This window comes from Hirundo rustica, chromosome 24 (genome assembly GCF_015227805.2).
Source record: "Hirundo rustica isolate bHirRus1 chromosome 24, bHirRus1.pri.v3, whole genome shotgun sequence".
NCBI classification, from domain to species: Eukaryota; Metazoa; Chordata; class Aves; order Passeriformes; family Hirundinidae; genus Hirundo; species Hirundo rustica.
In genome coordinates this window covers 4,199,734-4,223,283 of record NC_053473.1, presented here as the reverse complement: position 1 = coordinate 4,223,283, position 23,550 = coordinate 4,199,734, and the positions used below count along the sequence as shown (strand labels likewise).

General features: G+C 58.2%; 3 protein-coding genes across 5 annotated transcripts in view; 2 read left to right on the top strand and 1 right to left on the bottom strand.

Annotated features, from left to right (window-relative positions):
- The window catches only part of MAGI3 (membrane associated guanylate kinase, WW and PDZ domain containing 3), a 58,251-nt gene extending 54,921 nt beyond the window's left edge, over nucleotides 1-3,330 (top strand). Inside the window, exon 21 of one of the 2 annotated variants that reach the window (XM_040085464.2) lies at nucleotides 276-3,330. In XM_040085464.2, the coding sequence (XP_039941398.1) occupies nucleotides 276-1,357 (1,082 nt within the window). In that variant the 3' untranslated portion in view covers nucleotides 1,358-3,330. The remainder of the gene's footprint in view (nucleotides 1-275) is intronic. The other variant, XM_040085465.2, reaches the window with a different exon arrangement.
- A 5,398-nt stretch (nucleotides 3,331-8,728) lies between these two features.
- On the top strand, nucleotides 8,729-14,728 carry LOC120762971 (basic salivary proline-rich protein 1-like). The gene is made up of 13 exons (XM_040085943.2): nucleotides 8,729-8,912; nucleotides 9,786-9,871; nucleotides 10,091-10,219; nucleotides 11,280-11,438; nucleotides 11,599-11,675; nucleotides 11,812-11,933; nucleotides 12,025-12,164; nucleotides 12,251-12,349; nucleotides 12,592-12,714; nucleotides 12,875-13,081; nucleotides 13,235-13,393; nucleotides 13,872-13,979; nucleotides 14,229-14,728. Exons 1-13 carry the CDS (start codon nucleotides 8,729-8,731, stop codon nucleotides 14,409-14,411), a joined length of 1,776 nt encoding a protein of 591 aa, XP_039941877.1. The 3' UTR covers nucleotides 14,412-14,728.
- Nucleotides 14,729-14,909: 181 nt separating this feature from the next.
- Nucleotides 14,910-22,409, bottom strand: PRICKLE4 (prickle planar cell polarity protein 4). 2 transcript variants are annotated; one of them, XM_040085922.2, is made up of 8 exons: nucleotides 22,149-22,409; nucleotides 18,030-18,182; nucleotides 17,801-17,893; nucleotides 17,145-17,282; nucleotides 16,861-17,061; nucleotides 16,466-16,652; nucleotides 16,055-16,342; nucleotides 14,910-15,824 (listed from the first exon to the last, which is right to left on the bottom strand). In XM_040085922.2, exons 2-8 carry the CDS (start codon nucleotides 18,177-18,179, stop codon nucleotides 15,358-15,360), a joined length of 1,524 nt encoding a protein of 507 aa, XP_039941856.1. In that variant the 5' UTR covers nucleotides 18,180-18,182; nucleotides 22,149-22,409; the 3' UTR covers nucleotides 14,910-15,357. The 2 variants fall into 2 exon arrangements, with proteins under 2 accessions (XP_039941856.1, XP_058279502.1); XM_058423519.1 differs by lacking the exon at nucleotides 22,149-22,409 and adding an exon at nucleotides 20,390-21,833.
- Between the last annotated feature and the right edge of the window lie 1,141 nt (nucleotides 22,410-23,550).

The following is a 23,550-nucleotide window of genomic DNA, read 5'->3' as shown; positions in this document are numbered from 1 at the left end:
TTTTTAATTTGAAATTTTGCTGTGTAGGCTCTAAAATCGTTTTGATCCAAGACCATGTCAGTCCTGCAGGGATCCAGCATTCTGATCAGCTAGATATTTTTTCTTGTTCCAAAATCACATCCTCAGCGTTGTTGTAGAGCAACACAATACAGAAATCTGGCTAAGTAAAGCTTTGGAAATATTCCACTCCATAATGTTTTTTGAAATGAACTCAGTAGTTTGCCAGTTGTTACTTTTTTGCGTATTTAATCAAATCTCTTGCCGTTTGCTTGCAGGTGATTGGGATAGCTACAATCCTGCTTCATCAAATGTAATATATGAAGAACAGTCACCATTATTACCTTCATCTTCCCATTCTGCTTCCCCATCTGAAGTGTGTTATTTAGCAGTACCAGGAGAAGCTTTAACCAGAGTTCAGCTGTCTGAGGAACTGGAGCAAGCAGAGAACACTGTGCCTGACAAGATAAGCACTTTAACTGAAAACCAGTGTGAGAGGAAGCCTCAGTCTTCTCCCCAGAGAACCGAGAACAGATGGGAATGTCCCTCAAGTCCTGGCTTTGGAGTCACTAAAGGTAGTTCAGAAGCAGGGACCAGAAGGGGCAGATCTGCCAGCCCAGCAAAGCCAGGGCCAGCTGAAGGATTCCCTCACGTGGGATTCCACAGCCCCAGGAAAGGGGATCCTGAGAAAAACAATCCCTCACACAAATCTGACAGTTCCAGGAGTGAGAGTAAAACCACAGAGGCAGGGATGAAAACCAGGGACAAAAAGGAATCCTGCAGTGGAACTCGAGGAAGGTCAGCGAGTCCCCAGAGGCACCTCGGCAAGCCAGGAAGCGCAGAAACGGTGGGAAGGATCCAAGGCAGAGCATCCCATGGGGAGAAGGCGGCTGTTGAGCAGTGGAAAGGTGGGAATGGTAAAGCAGAAGTCAGCAGGAAAGAGGTGAAGCAGAAGACCCCAGGAAAGACAGAAGGGTGTTCTGCAGCCCAGCATTACCCGGCGTTCGGTGGGCATAACCTCCCCTTCAGGGACTCCAGGAGAAATGCCTCTGAGGATGATTTATTAACCAAGTCCTGCTCCGGAGACGCAGGTTCCAGCAGATTCAAAACTTCCAGCCTTTCCAATATCCCTCTGCTTTCCATGGAGAAACAAAGGAGGGTGGAAACGAAGGAAGCTCTTACGCTGAACAGGCACCATGGAGAGAGACAGGTGGAGCTGCTCAATGAAACCAAAGATGGAACTTCCCAACCTGAGGGGAATTCTCCAGTAAGGAAAACACTGATAACTCCCGGGCCATGGAGGGTCCCCAGTGGCTGTAAGGGCACCCCAGCAGCAGGGGTGCCTGGAAAACGGGTGTGACTGACTCACAGACGCTGTTTCTTAGAACCTGTTTTGATCAACTTTCCAGTAAGGGTCATTTAAAGCATTGGCTCTTCTCACACAGTTGTCTTTTTTTTTTTTTTTCCCCTCAGAAACTGGTTGGGGACGGGGGGTTGTGTTTGATTTGTTCTTAAATTATCTGAACTCCATGAAGGACCTTTCAGATTGCTTCGGTGAAACCCTTCCATGAGCTGCTGTCCCCGTGTCCCTTTGCAGGCCACGTCTGCTGCTCCCAGTGTTGCGCTGCTGCCGCTTCCCCGAGTCTTGTGAACTCTGAACAAAGTTATTTAATGCCTCCGTTGCCAATGTGACCCTGACTCAGTTCCCGTTCTTGTGCCAAGCTGTCTCCTGTAGCCAGTCGATCTAACCCTTGCCGCGTGGGTTCAGCCACAGCTCAGGCAGGTTTGGGCTGAGGCAGGTGTTTTCCTTAGAGCAGCTCTCCTGTTTCCATCAGGAAACCCACGTGTTCCTGCCGGGTCGGGGAGAGCACGGCTGAGGTGGTTCTGTCACTTCCAGGGCAGCCGATGAGCTGGTGATGCTGCTCGGTTCACATGCAGAAACCCGGAGCTAAATACGGTATTTGATGTCATTTTGTGATTTTGCTTTTTCTGACACAACGAAATCGCTTTAGTTCCTTGATTCACGGGGATTTGGGTTGCAAACGTCCTTGAGAGGGAAGAAAATTCTGGGTTCTGTTAAATAACACAATTTCCTTTGGTTTCACTCGTGGCACTGTGACACCCTCAGCCTCAGTGTGGAGCTGATACTGAAGTCCCATCTTGAATTATTTAATGCTAGTTAGGAATTGGGGTTTTTTTCCCCTCTGTAGAGGTAAGAACTGACCTTAGGATGGACTCAGCGAAGTTTTCCAGTGAAGTTCTTGCCTGTATATTGTAGAACTCTCCCCTGTTTACTGTGAATGCGTGATCAAGGAGTGCTGCTGATGAACAGGACACAGGAGACACACCATCGATGGTTTGGGCTGGCAGAGATATTTTAAAGAGAGATGTTACCACCAGAACCTACTGACACGTCACTCCTACGGCTGTAAGAACAACAGAAACGGAAGGGGGTTATTTTATTCACAGTTTCAGTGATGATTTCCTGACATCTGAGATTTTTCATGACTGCAGAAAAGTGGTAAAAGGAGGCCCTAAAAGGTCCAGTTTGCTGGAGGAAGAAGAGTAAATGATTAAGCTTTACTTACTTAAACTGCAAACATGATTTACTCTCTGCAAATGAACATCTCCTTTTGGCTTCGAAACGTTCAATGTTTAAATTTAAACGAAGCACAGCGAGGCAGTTGTGAGTGGAATCCTTCACAAGAACAGCTGAGTGCTCGAACAGCTTTTAACCAAGGACTGTGGGAATTCAAGAGGCTTTAAAGCAGCTCTGAACTGTGCTCAGCTGCTCGACGCCAGGTGAGCCAGTGACGCCGGGTTTGCTGCGCAGCGTGACGCGTAGGAATACCCCCGGGTGCAGCGGGACTGTGAAATATTCCATACTCTCAAGTAGCCGGTGTAGATACTGCCCTGCGTTCTTCCCCAGAGGCTGGTTTTTGCTGAGCTCTGTGCACTCAGCCTGACCGCCGAGTGCAGTGACAAACCCTTGAATTCCAGGTGAATTAGCCCCACTGAGATGATCTCCCTGCCGTCAGCTCCTCTCTTATTTTTCTGTCTGTTCACGTGACCTGACGGTGTCTTAACCTGTGTGTGATTTCTCCTTCCATAGACCTTGTATCTGTACTTCCTGTGTCAGACTTAGCCATGTGGCCTTGGAATGCTACGCAGTGTATGGATGTACTGGGTGTAAATGTTTATATATTGTACAGCACCTTTATACAGACTTCTGAGGTTCTGACTAGAGAGAGACCTGTAAATCGCTCATTATTTTTTATATAGATATTAAAAACAAACTCCAGTTGGTGGCCTGTTGGTTCTGCACTGTCTAAACCGGGTTCTTGGTTGGCTTTCGGGGTTGTGATCTGGGTTTTGCCCACAAACATGCTGCTCTTCTGGGAAATAAATGCAATTTGTTATTGGAAGTTCTTCAATCCCCCGTTCGAAAAACAAATGTTTAGCAAAGATGGTATAAAATCATAAAGTCCTGTCCGACAGCACAGTGATGAAGTAAGTAAGTTAAAGTTTATTTGTACATTTTGCTGCTGCTTAATAACTGGAAATCCATGGATTTCTGGATGATTTCCATAGGTTCTCCTATTGTGTAGGAGCTGCACGGTGAGGTCAGTATATTCTGAGGGAAACCCTGGCAAAGCTGCCAAAGCAAGGAACGTGGAGCCTCCGGGGAGCATCGGGGAGCATCTGGGGAGCACCCAGGGAGCATCCGGGGAGCACCCAGGGAGCATCCGGGGAGCATCCGGGGAGCACCCAGGGAGCATCCGGGGAGCATCCGGGGAGCATCCAGGGAGCATCCAGGGAGCACCCAGGGAGCATCCGGGGAGCATCCAGGGAGCACCCAGGGAGCATCCGGGGAGCATCCGGGGAGCACCCAGGGAGCATCCAGGGAGCACCCAGGGAGCATCCGGGGAGCATCCAGGGAGCATCCGGGGAGCATCCAGGGAGCACCCAGGGGGCATCCGGGGAGCACCCGGGGAGCACCCAGGGAGCATCCAGGAGCACCCAGGGGGCATCCAGGGAGCATCCAGGGAGCACCCAGGGAGCATCCAGGGAGCACCCAGGGGGCATCCGGGGAGCACCCAGGGGGCATCCGGGGAGCACCCGGGGAGCACCCAGGGAGCATCCAGGGAGCATCCAGGGAGCACCCAGGGAGCATCCAGGGAGCATCCAGGGAGCACCCAGGGAGCACCCAGGGAGCATCCAGGGAGCACCCAGGGGGCATCCAGGGAGCATCCAGGGAGCATCCAGGGAGCACCCAGGGGGCATCCAGGGAGCACCCAGGGAGCATCCAGGGAGCATCCAGGGAGCACCCAGGGGGTTTCTCCCAGCCGAGTTTCTCCTGGAGCTGGGTGCTGGCTGTAATGCCGGATGTTTAAGCCGGCTTTGGGGCGTTGTGCAGTCCCAGCTCTAAGCCTGAGCCAGGCCTGGCTGTGTCCCAGCGCTAAACCCAGCAGCTGGCTGTGCTTTTCCAGCCCTTCCATCACTCAGGCGATCCCAGATTCCCGGAGCTCCCCGGGAGCTGCGCTTCCATCTGTCCTGCCCGGGTTTGAAACTTTATTCCTGTTGTTTTTCCTCTTCCAGGGAGCTGGCAAAAAAAAAAAAAAAAAAAAAAGGAGAGAGCCACTAGGACCTATCGCAGTCCAGCGTTCCCACTTTTCTCTCTGACTCCTGGATAATTGCTCGAGCGTAACCAGAGAGTGTCTGTTTGGTTTCCTGCCTTTTCCTATAAATCCTTGCTTTCATCTGGAGTGTGTTCCTGGTGTCACCCTCCTCCTCCTCCTCCAGGGATTTGTAAATAAAGTTCCTGACCTTTGCCAAGTGGAATTTTGTTCTTCCAGCAATTGTGGCTCTTCTGTTCCATTGAAACTTCCCAACTCTACAGAGGGTTTGAGATGTCAAATCCAAGTGAGGCTGGAGTTTCTTTGGATTGTGACTCCCCAAAAATACAGATAATTCTTGGACAGGAGTAACTAGAGCAGTTTAATTCCCGCTTCCCTTTAAAATCAGAGCAGAGGAAGCAGATTTTAAATCGTCATTCCCTCAATTTCCACCAAATTCCAAAAGTTTTTAATGTTAGAAATTCCTGAGCTTGTTTTGCAGGCAGGCTGGGATTTGGATGTTAGGTGTTCCTTTTATTTAATGTTTTTCCTCTCTCTGATTTTAGTAAGGGAATATTTATTGGAAATTTACCAATTTTCCATCCTAATTGGAATTTTTGTACACCTTTGGGTAAAATTTCCAAGGAAATTTACCAAATTAATGTTGGTAATTCAGGCATTGTTCAGCCCCATACCCACAGAATTCTGTAAATTCCCAGGAAAACTTCCTAAGTGTACAATTCCCATAATTAATCTCTTTGTAAAGTTAAATTTCTATTATTTCTTTTTTATATATATTTTTGTTATTTTTTGTTTTGTATTTTTTTTATTTTATTCTATACTTTTACCTTATCTTTTATTACTTTTAAATTTTATTTTTAATATTTCCTTTTTAATTTTATATTTATTATAATACATAATAATATAATGTATTATATACATAGGTTTGAATATAAAATATGTCAGATATATATATATTACATATATACATTATATGTGATACATCATATATCTAATATATGCATATATTAGATATAATGATAATGAAAAATATAAGAAGATAAATATAAAAAATATTAGGATATAACTTAAAGGCTTTTTTTTGTTTTAATTTGATTAGGGCAGGATTCTTTTAATTGGGAGGGGCGGTCTTTGGGGCATTTATTTTAGCGGATTTTTGGAATTTTTGGGATTCCTGCCCTTGTCTGGAGCTCTCCCCGGAGCTGCCGCCTTGTGGGAGATGCGCACGCTGCAGCGCTTGGGCTTCCCGAAAAACCAAACTCTTATAAATGAAGTTCTGTATGTCTAATTGAATAAACAACGACGTCGAATTTAGCAGCAATTTTATCTGAGCAGCATTTTATAATTAAGCATATAAAAAAAAATTAAAAATCGGCAGTGATTAATTAACGATAATTAAGGTTCGGATAAAGCATAAGCAAAACTGACCGGGGTATGGAGGGGGCTCCCCACCCTACCTCAGGAACAAACCAAAGTAATCCCTAAACTTACATACTGTGTGCTGATGCATATTCATTAATATTGCCCTTAAATTTCATATCTTCAATTCTTGAGATCTACTATACTGGGTACATGCTCCGCTTGTTGTTAGGGGTCTTCTTTGGTGCTCTTTTTCAGATGAAGGCTCATCTTCCTCCTCACATCCTCGCTGGTTTGCACGTGCGCACTAAGTTTTGTCACATAAAACAAAGCATTATGTCCCAAAAAAATAATTCTTGTGTTTCACGGATCAAACCACCACCCAAACTCCCTGCCTTGGAATAGTCCCGACTTTGTCCATCCCAGGGCCGGTTCTATTTTAAGACGCCCTGTATCCCATAACACCTGCCGAGAGCCCATCTCCCTACCTTGGCGCGGTCCCAGCTTTGGCCAATCCAGCTTGGAAGCTCTTGCTTATCTCAAACTGCATCCTGCATCTTTTTCACACCCGCCAAGGGGCCCGTCTGCTTTGTGACACTAATCACATGCACTTTTCCTTTATGACAAATGTTTTCTAAAATACTGATACAGCTACAATTAGCATGAATCGTTTTCATTTATTACAAAACCCGCCGAGTCCACAGATGAGGAGCAGCTGGGACACCGGTGTTATAAATTGCACGACTCGAGGTTTAGTCCCAATCAGAATTTTATTAATTACAGCAAGCGGGGCATAAGCAAATGCAGCGCTGGGCGACAGGGGAGGCTGAGCTCCGCCAACTGCCGCGCGGTTTTCAGGTTTTTAGTCGCTTTTTTATACAGTTCCTTTTCCTGTTGACGTGTTTATTTCATAGCACTCTGCGCACGTGTCACCTTGTTGCTAGAGGGTCGTTTTCTGCCTCGTGGTGCTCCTCGGATGAAGGCAGTGGGTCTTCCTCAGATGTCCCCTAGGCGACTCGTCTCCTTATTTGGTATAGGAGTTCCTTTTCCTGAAACTCAAACGCTTGTTAAGCAATAACATATAGGGATTTCATCAAAGGTCATGAAATTTCCTGTTGTTTCGTCCTACGTTTGCAATTTCAATGAACAAAGCATTAACCCGTCGCACCGGGAGTCGTCCTCCCCCGTGCCATCCTCTGCCCAGGGATCGTGTCGGGGAGGGTTTGGGAGTGTGGGTTTGCATTCTGCTGCTGTTCGGGGGTCAGGGCCCCCCAAAAGCGGCTGGCCCAAGGCTCCGGGCTCCTTGGGCTGCTCTGGGGGTGCCAGCACCCCTGGGACATCTGGAATCGGCACATTCACCCCGAGGCTCCCTTTTCTCCCCGCTCCTGTTGAAAATGAGAAGCTTGACACAGCCAATATATCAAGCAGTAATTCAATTTATTAATTAAAGTGGCAAATTATGAGCAAAAACAATGCTGGGTACAGTGGTGGGGGTTTTCCAGCTGCACACTGATTATTGGGTTTGCTGGTATTTATTGACCATATTCATGAGCTTTCTCAGCAGTTTCCAATCTTTTACGTCACGTTTCTATACTTCAGGTCGCATTTCACAATTTCACAGTGACAATTACACAGGTTCCCTTTATTTACCTGACACGAAACACAACTTTGTATTTCACACTCCGTTATTAACATTTGGAATCAGGGAGCTGAGCCGGAGCCTCCCTTTCCTCCCTCACCTCCTCCCGCTTTCCTGGAAGGTCACGCTGTCCTCACCTCCACGTGGATCCAGGAATTCGCACGGCCGGGCTGACCAGTTCAAACCAGTTCGTTATCGGAGCGTCCCAGCCAAACCCACAGCTCTTCCCGGGGGTGTTCCTGGGGCAGGGGACGGTGATAAATCCGCCGGGGGCAGGGCGGGATGGCTGTGCCTTGATCCAGCCCCGGCAGCGCCGTTCCCAGCGGGAATACGGGGGGACAGGGGGGAGGAGAGGCTGGAGGCGCCGGGGAGGGATGGATCGGGTCTGGGAGATCCCCTGAGCCGCGGCTGCTGGGGCCCAAAGCCGGCTGCGGTGCCAGGAGCTGACCGACGCCTTGGGGAGGCGACAGCCAGCGGGAGGTGACAGCCAGCGGCAGCTCCCGCCCGTCCCCGCTGCTGCCCCGGAACGGCAGCAAAGGTGGGTGCGATGGAGCCCTGTCCTGCTCCCCAAACCCTTCCCACCCTTCCCTGTCCCCTCCTCGATCCTGCTCCCCCAAGTATCCCGGCACAATTTGGGAGCACCCCGGGCATGGAGCGGTTGATGCTGGAGCGGGATGGTGGCAGGGGCTGGGGGGGGGGGGTTGATGCCCTGGGGGTGCAGGGACCCCCACTTTGGACAGATATTCCACGCCCGGGAGGCGCAGGAACCCCAGGATCCCCTCTTCCATGGATGTTCCATGCTCTAGGGGGTCGGGATCCCCTCTTCCATAGATACTCCATACTCTGGGGGGACACAATCCCCTCTTCCATGGATATTCCATACTCTAGGGGGACACAATCCCCTCTTCCATGGATATTCCATACCCTGGGGGGACAGAATCTCCTCTTCCATGGATGTTCCATGCCCTGGGGGTGCAGGAACCTCCCTTTCACGGGGACTCCGGCTGCTGATGGGCGGCAGTTTGCGGGTCTTTGATGCGATCCCACCCCGCTGCTGGATCCGAGGTTCCCGGAGGAGTTTCTCTGGCCCCAGGGGATGAGGCGAGCGGCGCGTCCCGGGCTCTGCGCGCTCCCGCTGCTCTCGGGGGCGGAATCAGCGCCGGGAGCGGGATGGGAAGAGGAAGGGAAACTCCCGCGGGGAGGGACGGGAGAGGAGCGGGAGAGGAACGGGAGAGCTCCGGGAGAGCTCCTCAGCAGGGATCGGCTCCCGCCGGATATTGGTGTGGAATGAGCCCGGCTGCGGGGCGGGGGGAGCGGGGTGCAGCGCTGCAGGATCGGGGTGCAGGATCGGGGTGCAGCGCTGCAGGATCGGGGTGCAGGGCTGCAGGGCTGGGCTGCAGCGCTGCAGGATCGGGGTGCAGGGCTGGGCTGCAGGGTCGGGGTGCAGTTGCAAAGTTACAGGTTTGGGGTGCCGGGTCCAGGGGCGCAGGATTGGAGTAAAGGGAAGGAAATGGATTCAGGATTGGGGTTCAGGCCTGCAGGGCTCCCCATTCCGCTCCCGTGCTCCAATGCTGCTTTGCAGGACCTGAGGCTGACGCCCCGCAATTTAGGGACAAAAGTGGGGTTTCAGGCTGGCGGGGACTCATCCAAGCCCCCGTGTCCCGACACCGGCATCCCCTGGGGACATCACGGGTGACCCGCGGGCTTGGCGGTGACACGTGGCAGGGACAAGCAGAGCCTGGGGCAGGCAGAGGGGGTGCCAGGGCATTGCCAGCCCCGTGTCACCTCCAGGGGACAGCGAGAGGGTCTTTGTGTCCCCAGCTCCTCTGTGTCCTCCCTGGTGGCCACTCCAATGGCCCTGGGGGTGTCCCTGGGGGTGTCCCAGTGGATCTGGCCATGTCCCAGTGGCCCTGGCAGTATCCCAGTGGCCCTGGAGGTGTCCCAGTGGCTCTGGAGGTGTCCCAGTGGATCTGGCCGTGTCCCAGTGTCCCTGGGGGTGTCCCTGTGGCTCTGGAGGTGTCCCACTGTCCCTGGCCGTGTCCCAGCGCTCGGGGCACGGGGCTGGCAGCACCTCGGGTGGCACCTGGCTGGCAATGTCCCCAAGCCGGCAGTGACGTCCTGTGGGCCGTGCTGAGCCAGCCTCTCCCTTCCAGCGGATCCCGCGGCTCCGGGAGCCCCGGGCGGCTCTCGGGCAGGATGTTCCCCCCCGCCGGGCTGCAGGAGACGCTTCCCCAGGGAGGTAACGTGGGGCCGGGGCTCTCCTGGGGCTGCCGCAGCGGGGAGGGAGCGCAGGAGCTCCCCGGGACCAGCCTGGCTTCCTGCTGCTCCGCCTCGGTTTGGGAGGGGGGATTCGGGAGGATCTGGGCTGTACCAGGACAGCTGGGTGGGCTCCTTCCAACCCCGTCCCCGCTTGGGGCGAGGCTGCAGCGGGGGTGTCACGGCTCTGGTGTCTCCGCAGCACGGGCCGTGGTGGCACGGGTCACGGCCGTGTCCCCCTCCCGGCCCCGAGGACACCTGGCATGAGCCACCCTGGGACCAGCCACCCTGGGAGCACCAGGACAGGAGACACCAGCACAGGATACACTCGGTAAGGGGCAGGGCTGGGGGGAGATGTCCCAGGGGTGTCCCAGGCATGGTGAGAGCACCGGAGTTTCTCAGGGAGACCCTCCTGGGGAAGCCCCAGGCTCAGAAAGGAGCCCCTGGCTCCCAAAACTCCTTCCCCAAAACGAGTCTGGATCCAGTCGTGGACCCCCAGATGCAGAAAGGCTTTCTGAATTCCCAAAAGGAGTCTGGAAACATCTGGATCCAGCTGTGGAGCTGACCAGCAGTTTGTGTCTTAAAGGATTCCCTTAAAAGCTTCGCCCTCCAGGATTAAGAATGGCAAAACAAATGCGCTTACATGGGTTAAATGAATTTTTTATTTCGGTGGATGGCGATGGTTGGGCTAAAGGATCTCGACCAGTTGTCTACAGCTCAGTGTGGATGGTGATAACCAGGGCACTGTTTATTAAATTAATAGTTTCAAGGTTAATTAGCAATTTTGAAGTTTAGATTGATGCTGCTCACCCAGACCCATGCAAATCTCTTTGCCTCAGCCTCCAGGAGTGACTTTAAAGCGCTCCAGAAAGGAACCCACACTCATTCCTGGGAGGGCCGTGCTGGAAATTCCGCTGTTCCAAAGTGGGGTCCAGCTTTTCCGGCATGGAATGAGGGACGTTGGGGGTTTTGTGTTGCATTTGCCCTTAAAAAAGCAATTGCTGCCCTCTGGTTCCTCCCATGAAACATCTGCCCCTGTTTCCTGCCAGTGCCAGCTGCTCTCAGGGTTTCGCATCCTCATGGGGTTTCGTTCTGGGATTTTTGAGCCAGGCTGCTCTCGGTGTTCTCCACCACCCCTGGCAGCCTCATCCACCCCCCCTCCACTGCTGCTAATTTTCAGAGTTAGGTGAAATCTGAGCTGTTTCCTCCTAACTGCATCCTGCTGCCAGGAGGGATTCACCGAAAAATCCAGGACAGCCCAAGGCAGGGGCTTCCCCCGGAGCAGTAGAGGCAGAAGGAGCCAAGGGTCATTGCAGTGGGGAGGAGGAGCAGCAAGAAAAGCAGAAAATCCCAGCGGGATGTGTCCTCACCTGTGGCTGTTCCCACTGCAGCCCAGACCCAGGGACCCCAGAGCCTTCCCTGAGGATGTCCCGTGGAAGGAGGAGGAGGACGGGAGATGGGGACCCCACAGCCGCCCCCCATGGCCCCCCTGGGATGACAGAGAAGATTTCCAAGGACTCGAGGACGGCTCTGAAGAGTGCTGGTACCTGGTGAGGAGTGGCTGGGCTGGGGGCGGCGGCAGCCATGGGACCGAGTGGCTAAAATGGGGCGGGGGCCAGTCGCTGCCCTGGTGACAAGGACAGTGTGTGGGGACCCTCTGCAGTCCTAAAAATTCCCGTTCCCCGCCTAAACCCAGCGCGTTCCCTGCAGGATCCGCCGCCTGATCCCTGGCCGGAATTCCCCGAGGAGGAGCGGCCGCCACCCTGGCCCCCCGCCAGCCCTCCCCGGTGGGTGCCGTGCCCGGGGGGCTCTGGGTGACAGTGAGGGACACCAGGACCGCTGGGATCTGTCCCTGCCTAGGCTGGGATTGCACAGAGTCCCCTCCTAACCTCACCCCCCCACCCTGGGGCTGTGCTCCCGCAGGAATCCAGGAGCTTTCCCGGGACGCTGGAGCCATCGCCCGCCTGGGAGACGCCGCTTCCGCAGGAGCCACCACCGGCAGCTGACCGTGGTGCCCCGGGCGTGGTGTCCCCGTTCCCCCCGAGGTCTGTGCTGACCCTGTGCCAGCTCCTCGGGGCTCTCCAGCCTCTCCCGGGGCAGGGTGAGGAGCCTCTCCTGCTGTTCCCCACCCTGCAGGGCACAAGCCGCACTCCAAGCCCTCTCCTGCCCCCTCCAAGAGCAGCCAGCCGGCGGCCAGGAAGGAGCCGCAGCCCCCGGATCCTCCCCAGCCCCCTGCTCCCCTCCGAGGCGCTGAGGAGAGGCCGGAACAGCCGCAGGTTGTGGGTTTTTACCTGTCCCATCCCCGTCCCGCACCGGGAGCGTGCTCACCCTGAGCCTCCCGCGGTGTCCCGGTTTCCTCCAGGATGCGCCGGTGGGGAGTGGGAATGTCCCGGAGCCCCCAGGGCCGGCCGGGAGCCCCCCGGAGAGCCCGGCTGCCGAGCCCAGCGCCGCCGAGCCGCCGGTAGGAGATTCCCCTGCTCCCAAGGGTGCTCCCACCTCTGGAGCTGCCTGCCTCAGGGGTCTCGTTGGCTGCTGGGACATTTCCCTCCTCTCTCATCCAGCCCTGCCCCTCTCCGCCTCGCTGTCTCTTTTCCAGGCGTGGAATATTTCCGGGCTCTTCTCCATGATTTCCTTGGGGTTTGAGCGCCCTGTTTGTCCAACCCCGCGTCGGACGCGCGTCCTCACGCCATTGCCTGTCCCCAGGTTGAGCTGGAAGCCGGGCAGACCCCTGTGGGCAGCCAGGATCAGCATCCCTGTGCTTTGGGAACGGATCCAGCCCCTCCGGAGGAGACCTCCAGGCATCCTGAGATCCAGGAGCACCTTGAGGTATGGGAATGCTGGGAAGTGGCACGGGATCCGCTCCAGGCTCCCCAAAATCCTCCCCACCAGCAGCACACCAGCTTCCCCTAGGGATATTTTTTATTCCTGCCCTAAAGCAGAGCCTGGAGGGAGGCGCAGCCCCCTTCCCAAACCCTTTGTCCCACAGGTAGAGCCGTGCAGTCCAGGTGTCCCCGAGGCTGGCACCGCTCAGGGGTCACATCCCCAGAGCCCAGCAGCCCCTCCAGACCCTGCCAAGAGGGAACTCCTGGAATCCAGCTCCTCTGGAGAGGCAGGGGCTGAGCTCAGCCCACATCCCTGGGAACAGCCGCCGCGTGGAGCTGGAGAAGCCGAGGCAGAAGCTGCCCAGGATGGGGTGAGTTTGGGATGTGGGGCATCTCCTGGCGTGTCCCCACCCCGTGTTAGATCCCTGTGAGGCCCCTGCTGCCAGTGGGGCCGTGCTGGCAGCGCTGTCCCCCTGTCCCAGCACAGCCCCGGCCTCCTCCCGCAGCCACTCTCTGTCCCTCAGCCTCTGCAGAGCCTTCAGCCACCCGAAAACCCTCAGGTCTCTCCAGGATCTGCAGCAGAACCCGAGGCCCAGCCCAGCCAGGCTTCTCCTGGTGCCTGCACCACACCAGAGACCTCCCTGGGACCCCAGCACCCACCTGGGTCCAGTGAGACAAATCCGGTACGGGGTCCAGGTGTGCCCTGGGTGCCACATGGGGCCGGTGTCCTGGGCCTGGGGACACTGCCATACGCACAGGGGGATCCCTGTGTCCTGCAGGATCCCGGGCTGGGGTTACCGGGCAGCTTTGTTTGGAGGCAGAGCCCGTATCGGCCCCGCTGCCGGCCGTAAACGGGAGGCGGCTGGGAAAAATGCCAGGGAAGTAACCGGAGGCTCGGGAGTGCTGGAGCATGAACAGCCCTGGGACTGGAGCTCTGAGGAAGCCGAGGAACCCTCCAGAGCAGCTTAATTACTGCCTAACGAGGGAGAGAAGCTGGGGCAGGAGGGGAGCGGGGGCAGCTCTGGCACCCGAGGGAAGGGTGACAAACCGGGGGCTCCTTCCACAGAGTGACCAGTCCCGGGCTAGTGACCAGCGCTGGCAGCCCCGCTTTGGCTCTGTCCCTTTCCCCTCTGACCCTTCCATGCCTTTTCCACCTCCCAGGCTGTGTCTGCCCTGCAGCAGCTCTGCTCCGTGCTCCCGGCACCATTCCCGGCCGGCATCGATTTCCGCTCTGCCGCCGTCCTGGCCAAGAAGGAGCAGATCGAGCTGGTGGGTGCTGGCAGCCCCTGCACGAGCACCCGGGGGTCTGGGGGCGGCTGCAGGATGGGGAAATCTCCCCTCAGGAGCTTTGGGTGGTGGGGGCTGTGAATTTGGCGTTTTGGGGCCCTTGCAGGGGAAGGTGCTGTGGGCAGCGAGGGGTCTGCAGGGCCTCAGACGGTGGCTGGGGGGTTGTGGACTAGAAATAGGCGTCGTTTGGTGCTGGTTTTGGGGCGCTGACCCCGTGGGCCTCCCTTGCAGTCGTACCAGCAGTTCAGCCTGACCATCGCCGTGGTGGCCACGATGCTGCTGCAGAAGGAGCCCTCGATGGAGGCGGCGCTGGGGCTGGCGCTCAGGGCCAACCTCCGCCAGCGCCGCATCCACCACCTGCAGGAGCTGGAGGAGTTCATCGACAGCTACGACCTGGCCGCCGCCAGCCTCTGATGGCAGCCACCCCCTCCTGCCAGCTGGGTGGGGCTGGTGGCGGCTGTGGCAGGGCTGTGACAGCGCCCTGGGGTGCTCAGGAGGGCGCTGAGCTTGTGGGAGATGTTTGCAGCCCCGTTCTGTCTCTCCAAGGAGGAGGGTGAGCAGGGTATGTTTGGTTTTAGCTGTGCCCAAACCCCTGAGTGCAGCAAAAGTTTTATTGGAAGGCAGTGGGACGGAGGGCAGGAGGCCCCCTGCTTCATTCCTGATTGCTGGGGACGTGTCCCCAAACCCCAGCCAGTGTTTTTGGGTTTAAATCTGAAATAAACCGTGTTCTCTTTGCAGCCATTGTTGTGTTCCTGCTCTCCTGGGGCTGCAAGGGAGGGGTCCCACAGTGAACCCTGGCTGTGGCAGAGGGCAGAGGTCACCCCTGGGGACCTCCCTGCCCTGGTGACATTGTCAGTGTCACAACGGGCTGGGAAGGAACAGGGCAGACCCTGCGTTCAGATTTCAGCCAGACTTTATTGGAGCTTCGTCACGGGCAGCAGCAGCAGAGCTGTGCCCCTGCTCCCCTCCCCGCGGTGGCAGCGGGACACGGTGCCACCAGGGATGGAGAGCAGGTGGCAGTGGGGCACAGAGGAGTCCAGGGGAGGGTCCCACGTGTCCCCAGCAGTGGGGTGATGCAGGCAGCTGCCCTTGTCTGGAGCTCCGGCCGCTCTCCCCGGAGCTGTCGCCTTGTGGGAGGCGCTGCCGGCCCCGCTCCCTTCCTGCTTTACCTGTTCCCGATTGCGGGAGAGGCTGGCAGGAACAGCAGGCTCTGCTCTGCCAGCAGCCCCCGAGGGGAAAGGATCCCAGCAGCTTCTCCCACCGGCCTTGGGCCGCGGCCAGGACGCGCTTGGAACGTGTTGAGGCCCTGGCAGGAGCTGGCAGGAGCTGGCAGTGCCACTCGGGGACCCCGGCCCCGCTGTTAGGACACGCTGCAGTGCTTGGCCGTCCTGCCCCTGCCCCTCCCAGGGGGCTCCCTGCCCAGGGAGTTCATCCCGGGCTTGGGGATGGGCTTCCCGAAAAAGAAACCCTCCTCCTCCGAGTCCGAGTCCGAAGATGAGGAGCAGGTGGGACACCAGGAGTCCTCCTCCTCCGTGCCATCCTCTGCCCGGGCGCCGTGTCGGGGAGGGGAGGTGCCCGCTTGGAAGTGTGGGTTTGCATTGCCCGCTGCTGTTCGGGGGTCAGGGCCCCCCAAAAGCGGGTGGCCCAAGGCTCCGGGCTCGTTGGGCCGCTCTGGGCTGGGCTGGGGGGCTGAGGAGTGCCCGGCTGGGGGTCCCGGCACCCCTGGGTGCTCCTTGGCAGCGTCGCTGCTCCGCTCCCGTGCGGCTGCTCCAAGATCCTCGGGGCTCCTGAACGCGGGGTGCACCGGGGCCTGATCCAAAAACGCCTCTGGAAGAAGGGAAGTGGGCGTGAGGGAGGAAGGAGAAGCCGAGCCTGCCCTCCCACCGCCGGGGTTGTCTTGGGACACAACGGGCCGGCACCGGGCCACCCCCAGCTCCCACCGTGGCAGGCGGGCTGGGGCTTTATCACCACTTCCCACCGTGTGACATTGCCAAGAAAGTCCCCGGGGGCTGGGCAGAGCCTGGATTTGCTCCCACCCCAGGGCAGCGGGATCCTACCGGCGCCTTCCCCCCGCTGCCTGCAGCCCCCCGCTGCCGAGCTCCTGCCGGCCCGGGGCAGCGGCGTGGAGTCGGGGGATGGAGCCGAGGCGAAAGCCGAGTCCGAGGAGTCGGAGGCGGTGGAAGCAGCGTCCTGGCCCCGGCTGCAGGTGTCGGAGCAGAAGAGGCGGCCGCGGCGGCAGGTGAGGGGCTGTCCCCGCAGCGGCTTTCGGCACAGGCTGCAGCAGAAGCAGGAGGCTCGGCCGTGCCAGTGCAGCCCCTGGTGCGTGACCTCCTCGCCGTCAACACCTGCGGGGACAGCCACGGCTCAGGGAAAGGTTCTTCCCGCGGGACAAAATCCATCCTCGGAAGGCTCCGGCTCCGCAGCCTCCCCAGGTGGGGCAGGGGAGCCCCCGGGGGCGGCGGCCGTACCGATGGGGTCCCCGCACGCCTGGCACGGCTCGGCGAAGAGGCTCTCGAAGCAGCCCCGGCAGCAGGGCCGGCCGCTCCTCATCACGTAGCGCTGCCCTCGCAGGGGCTCGTCGCATTCCAGGCAGCAGAAGTGCTCCAGGTGCCAGCGCCTGCCCTCGGCCTCGATGCACTCCTCCATGAAGATCAGCTGGAACGGGAGAGCAGCCACCCGAATCCTCTCAGCACCCCGCTGAGGAGCGAGGAGGAGCCCCCAGCCCGTGGGGCTCTCTGCAAGGCACAGGGAGGAATAATCCTCCAGCCCACCGGTGGTTCTGATGGATTTGTAGCCCCCAGCCCAGCTCGGGGGTATTTAAAAGCCAAAGGGAGGGCAGAGCCTCCCCCTGCCCGGCACCCACCTGGTCGCAGGAGGCACAGCGGGGTCGGAAGAGCTCGGCGTGGTGCCGGCCGCAGTAGATCCTCCCATCCTGCTGGAAGTAGATGAGATCCACCAGCTGCTGGTGGCAGAAGTGGCAGGAGAAGCAGGACGGGTGCCAGAACTGGTCCCCCAGGCGAGACGCCGAAATCCCGGGGTCCCCTTTGTTCAGCCTCCGGCCGCACTGCAAGGCAGAGGGACACTTTTGGGGCTGGCTTTTGGGGACGGGTCCCTGGCAGGGAACGGGTGCTGGAGGGGACACCTCACCTTCCTGCAGGGACAGCCGTGGCAGGGACCCGGCACGGGACACGCCAGGCCCTGCCCCAGAGCCTCCTGCCTGCGGCGGGCGCTGAAGGCTCGGAGCTGCCGCCGCTCCTCCTCGGCGAGCTCGGGGCAGAACCGCTCCTGTGGGGCACGGGGGTCAGGGGCATTGGGCTGGGATGCCCCAGGATTTCAGCTTTTCTATTTTTCATACATCTATAATCCTGCAATTATTTAGCATAGAACTCTAAACTCCACACACAGTGTGAGCTGCTGTTCTCCCATTTTGACAATTCCTCTCCAGGCCTGGGGATCAAGGACACCTCACTGCCTCAGGCTCCGAGAGATGGAAACAAAACTGAGTTGGGGGAGAGCAAACTTGGGGTAAATGACTTCATTACCTGAAGCTGTAACTGAAAAATTAACCCCCAAAATGCAAATGGACCAAACTTATAAAAGTGTGAAAACCCGTGACGCTTGGTCCATTTTTGGGTGCAGCCCCCGGCGCGCTTTTTCTGCCCGAAATGTACCTGGATGCCCTCCACTAAATAAAACTGCTTTTTATTCCCCTAATTTTGTCCGTCCTCTGTTTTTAGGTAGTCCCAAAAAGGCATCAGGTGAGCCCGGGGAGGGGGGCAGCACCCAGAAAAGAGAGCTCTTACATCGCAGTCCTGAGGAGGCAGCTGCTGCAGGAGGGCTCTGGCGCGGAGCCGGGTCCTGTCAGAGGCAGAGCCAGGCCCGAAGCACGGCAGGACCTTGGGAGAAACGGGCAGGATTTCAGAGGGGGATTAAACTCTGCTGAGCTCCAAGTTGCTAAAATGTGCGTCTAACCCCGGGGTGCTGCGGTGTGGGAACCACCCCGGGGCTGGGGGAGAGCAGGGCGCTGCCCACCTCGGGGGGCGCGGGCTCCACGGAGGGTTCCAGGTACTCTTCCAGGGCACAGCCGGAGTCGCTGTCGGACGAGGCCGGGGGGAGGCCGGTGGTGGTGCCGCAGGGGGAGGGCTCGTCCCGCTGGGGCCATGCAGGGCTCGGCAGCGACATGAGCTGGGGACAGAGCCAGAGGAGGTCAGACACGAGGCAGGGGACAGGGATCCATACCTGGAGACACGTATCCCATCCCTCATCCCAACGAGGGGCCCTGGGCCACGTCCAGCCTGGGTGATGCTCCAAACCACCACTACCTCGAGACCTTTGGCTGAACCACTGCAGGAATCCAAGGGGGTTTTGGGGGGCTCCTTTCTCTTTGGGGGTTACAGCAAACCCACACCGAGGATACAGGCATTTGGCAAAGCTGGGGCTGTTGAGCAAGGAAGGACTGGGATGGGGTGGGATGGGATGGGATGGGATGGGATGGGATGAAACCAGGCAGGGAAGACCCCAAATGTCCAAGCTCAATCTGCAACAGGTTTTGGAAAAGAGCAACACACACAGCAGGAACTTTCCCACCAGCCCTTTGCTGGCACAGCTAATCCCGGGTCTAGTGGCCCATCCCTGAGTAGGAACAGACCGAGGTTGAGCCTAATTCCGTGGAAAATAATTCCTCGCCCTCGGGCTGCCATTGTTCTGCCCAGGGCTGTTCCTGCCCCGCTGTCCCAGCCCACAGAGCACGCCTGGCTCGGGGTTACGCAGTGGAAACCCATCCGGTGCCGTCCCCTCCTCCCCACGCCGGCGCTTTCCACCGCGCTTCCTTCCTGCCCCGGCTTCCCAAAACAAAGGCGAGATGCTGATGTGGTGGCTCCTGGGGTTCCCTGGATGCCAGCCCAGAGCCTGACGCCCTCAGCCCACGCTTCCCGCCCTGCCACGGGGAGCCAGGGTGGGATGGGGCCGGACTGCTGCTTCCCCGTGGGGGGAAATCACGGGGCTGTGACCAAACACCCGCAGGGATTCATCCCTGCAACGCCCACCATGGATGGATCAACCCCTCTGGAAAATGTTCCATGCAGAAAACGGTCTCAGGGATGAGGGGTGAGAACGCCCAGACCACGAAGTTTTGGTCCTCTCCTACACCTCTGCCACCACGAGGACCCGTTCCCTGCTCCACCCTGGGATGGTGCTGGTCTGTGCCCTCCGTCAGGGACATCCCAGTGTGCCCTCTGCTCCCACCAAACACCTCCAACACCCCCGGCTCAGCCCCTGCTCCCCGTGTGCCCCTCCCTGGGCAGCACCTCGGGGTGCTGGGATGTGGCACCCCAAGGGGGAAGCTCCGGAGCAGGTGGGATCAGCCAGGGCAGCTCGGGTTTCCCTGCCCTGCTGCCGGGTCAATGATTAACGCTGCAGATCGGCTAATCAGAGAGATAAAACAAAAGGGCTGCTGGCTTTTTCCTGGTGTTTGGGGTCTGGAACACTGGGGCAGCCCGGGGGGATGCAGGTCTGGTTGTAGGGTGTTGTTCGAAGCTGTGCTTTGGGTAGGGATGAAATATTCTGCCTTGCCTCCTTATTTGTTGCCCAAAAAAGAGCCCTGGCCTTGCTGGCTTGGTGAGGGACCACAGCTGGGCCAGGAAATGGCTCTGCAGGAGGAGCAGGGTGGTGTGAGGCCCTAGGGACGCTGACTGGGGACCCTCGTGCCCAGCCCCTCTGCTGCTGCCTCTTTGGGAAAGGTGTCCCCGTTTCTCCCTCCCCGTGGGGTGTGGGTGGCATTCCCAGGCTGTGCTTGGCTCATTAAGCCTCAAAGCTGCATTTGTGTAATCTCTTAGAACCTTGCTGTTAATTAGAAACCCCCACCCCGATGCTCTGGGGACTCAGCGGTGCCGGCCTGGCCCCAACCCCATGGAGCACAGGGACCCCATCCAAGGGCCACCAGCACGGGTGGGGGGACAATGGGGGACAGCGGCTTGGGCAGGGCTCCCGGCCGCTGTGAACGCACGGGGATGTGCCCGAGAGCCCAGCCCAGCCCAGTTTGATGTGATTACGCTGGCTGGCAGCCGTCTGGGCTGTAAACAAGTCCCTGTAATTAGCGCCAGACGGTGACAGAGGTACGCGCCTCCCATGCTAAAGAGGCAGGCAGCCCCAACAGGTCTGGCTCCTCTGCTCCCCGGCCCTGTCCTCTCTTCCTTCCTGCCCTCCCTCGCTGCCTCCAGGCACTCCTGCTGCTGCCCTTCCCAGCTGGCCTGGCCTGCCAGGGGATACAGGGATGCTCCCAGCCCGCCTCAAACCCGGGGATCGGGCGCCGGGCGGAGGTGGCACCGTGGTGGCACTTTGGGGGAGCTGCTTCTCCCTGCCAGCAAGTCCCCGAGAAGGGACGTGTGACAGACCAGTCGGGCAGGCTGGGTGGCACCGGCTGTCGTTCGCCTTGCCTGTAAATCCTCTTGTCCTGCCTGTGGGAGCTCCTCCGGATGCGTTTGCCCGAGCTCCTCTTGCTCTCCGAAGGATCGGAAGCCGTCGCAGCTCCCTGGGTGCAAGAGGCTGAAATTCCTGGGAATGCTAATCTGATTTGGCTCCCCGCGAGCAGCCCCTGTCTCCGGCTGCCTGTGGGAGCTTGTGTGGGCTCCCAGCCCTCTGCTGCCAAGGTCACACATTAACTTGGAGCCCAGCCACCCCAGCCCGCTCGGAATTCAGCACAGGCTCCCTGTTCCCAGCACGGCCAGGGAGCTGCATCCCTGCTTCAAATCCTCAGGAAACACAACAGCTCCAAAAAGCCCCTCAAAGCGCCCAGCAGCCCTGGCAGCTCCACGCTGGCCTCACCCACGGGATAACCTGTTTTTGCTTGAGCTCCCGTCAACACAGCTGCGCTGGAGGAGAGCGGAATAAAGATGCGGAGCAATAAAGATGCAGAGCAATAAAGATGTATCTTTTGGGGCGAGATAAGCCGAGGTCTGGCAAGGAGAGCCGGAGCAGCAAGTCCTGCCCGACCTGGAGCCGGTCTCACCGAGGAGCCCACGGTGCCTTTTGGACCTGGGGTGGCACCAGGTGGAGCAGCCCTTGGTGCCACTGCTGGGCACGGAGGGAGTGGCCGTGGCTTTAAAAAAGGCCTTTGCAGCCCCCCCAAAAGATGCGGGAGGGTCTCAGCACCCTGCTCTGCCACCCAGCACCGTGTCACCAGAGGGGACGGTGGCCTGCTGGCTGGCCACGGCATGTGCCAGGGCTGCAAAGGCTTTTCCTGCTGTGTTTTCCCTCAATCGCGCAGGCACGGCAGGGAGCAGTAACCCATGAATCCGCCCTGGCTCACCCATTCGTACATCCGCAGGTACGGACCCAGACCCCCGCCCCTCTTCTCCCCGTGACCACCGGGATGAAGATTCTCGACCCCTGCTCTCCCTGTGACCACCGGGATGAAGATTCTCGACCCCTGCTCTCCCTGTGACCACCGGGATGAAGATTCTCGACCCCTGCTCTCCCTGTGACCACCGGGATGAAGATTCTCGACCCCTGCTCTCCCTGTGACCACCGGGATGAAGATTCTCGACCCCTGCTCTCCCTGTGACCACCGGGATGAAGATTCTCGACCCCTGCTCTCCCTGTGACCACCGGGATGAAGATTCTCGACCCCTGCTCTCCCTGTGACCACCGGGGTGAAGCCTCTCCACCCCTCCCTGTGTCCCCCAGATTTCAGCCCGGCACGTCTGAAGGGTCCCAGCTCCATCCCCAATCCCGAAACATCCCATTCCCGGCCAATCCCAGCTGGAGCAGGGATGGTGGGACCACCCCTCCTTCCCGGGGCCCCCCGGTCCCTCCGGGCGCTGCCCGCGCCCCTGCCCGCTGCGGGCTGGCGGAGCCTGGCACGCTGGAACTGGCGTCACCTCCTGCTCTCAGGGGACATTTTCCCGAAAACAAAGACCGCGGGGGCAGCGATATCATCTCCCCCTCCTCCCTCCCCCCCCAAAAAAAATTAAAAATTAAATAAATCTCCAAACAGAAAATCCTCCTGCTCTGCCTCGTTCCCCTTTCCCCTCGCAGCGCTCCCCGCCCGGGACCCTCCCGCTGCCCCCTCCTCTCAATCTCCCTCTCCCCCACCTCCATCTCCCCACGGAGCCGGGAGAGCCGAGCCCGGGGGTCCCTTCCAGCCGCACGTACCTGCCCTTTGCCGGCGCTCCGGGCCCCTCGCTCCGCCGCTCCGGGCTCGGCCGCCCGCTCCAGCCCCGCGCCGGCCGCCGCCGTCCCGCCCTGCTCCGGAGGACGCGAGGGAATGGAGCCTGGGCTGGGAAAACTTTGCAAAGCGAAAGGAAAACATCCAAGCTCAGTCAGGGAAACACTATTACTTTTTTTTTTTTTTTCAGGTGTTTTTTTTTTTTCTTTCCTCTCTCTCTCTTTTTTTTCTCCCCTGCCTGCCCAGGCACTGGCTCCGCGGCAGCCGGGGTCCTAATTAGAGGCTTTTTAGCCTAAACCTCGGGAGCCAGCCAATGGCTGGAATTCCAGGGCAGGCAGGGAGGGGAAGGGGGGGGGGACATTAACCCTACAGGGGAAAGAGCTGCCGATGACATCTGGCTCGCTCCTACCTCTCATTTTCCGAGCGCCCGCGCCCTTCCCTCCATCTGCGGCTCGGTTCACCCCAGGTTGCCGTTTGATGACTTTTATGATCCCGCGCGGTGATTTATTTCCCTGCCGAGATCAGAAAGAGCTGAAGCTTCATGAAAGAGGGGGAAGTGTCATTACACCCCAATTTAGAGGTGGAGAAACTTTGGCTGGGCTCTCACAAAGGAGTTAGCCAGCGGCAAGTCAGGATGTCCCAGTTTCCACAAGCCCTGAACACCTGACGAGGCTCCTCCAAGCCATTTCCAGACGGGCTCCGGCTGCAGCAATTCCACCCGGGCAGGAGTCAGGGGAAAAAATTATCAGAGCCTGACGCGAGGCACAGCGTCCTGGTCGTGTTTCTGTGGATTTCTCACCACGCCGTAAGATTTTCCTGCCCGCTGATGTGACTTTGGGGATGAGAAGGGAAGCAGCATCCCCAAAAACCTCGCCCAGTCTGTGGGGACCAGGCTGGATCTCTGCCACCTGCGTGGTCCCGGGAGCTGTGGCTGGTTTTGGGAGCCCCGAGGGGTGCAGATGGCTGGAGGAGGTTCTGGGATCCGGGTCGGGACTGCAGCCAAGATGCACAGGGGTGATAATTTGGCAGAGGAGGTGCCAGGCTCCGTGACAAGCCCGTGGCACCGCTGGGCGAGGCCGTGCAGGGCGGCGTTGGGGCACAGGTTATTGTGCTGCTTTATGGAAGTAGTTGCTCCATCCCTGGAAGCGTCCAAGGCCAGCATGGATGGGGCTTGTGATACTTTAGGATTTCAGCTTTTCTCTTTTTCATACGTCTATAATCCTGCAATTCTTTAGTGTAGAACTCTAAACTCCGCACACAGTGTGAGCTGCTGTTCTCCCATTTTGACAATTCCTCTCCAGGCCTGGGGATCAAGGACACCTCACTGCCTCAGGCCCTGAGAGTTGGAAACAAAACCGAGTTGGGGGAGAGCAAACCTGGGGTAAATGA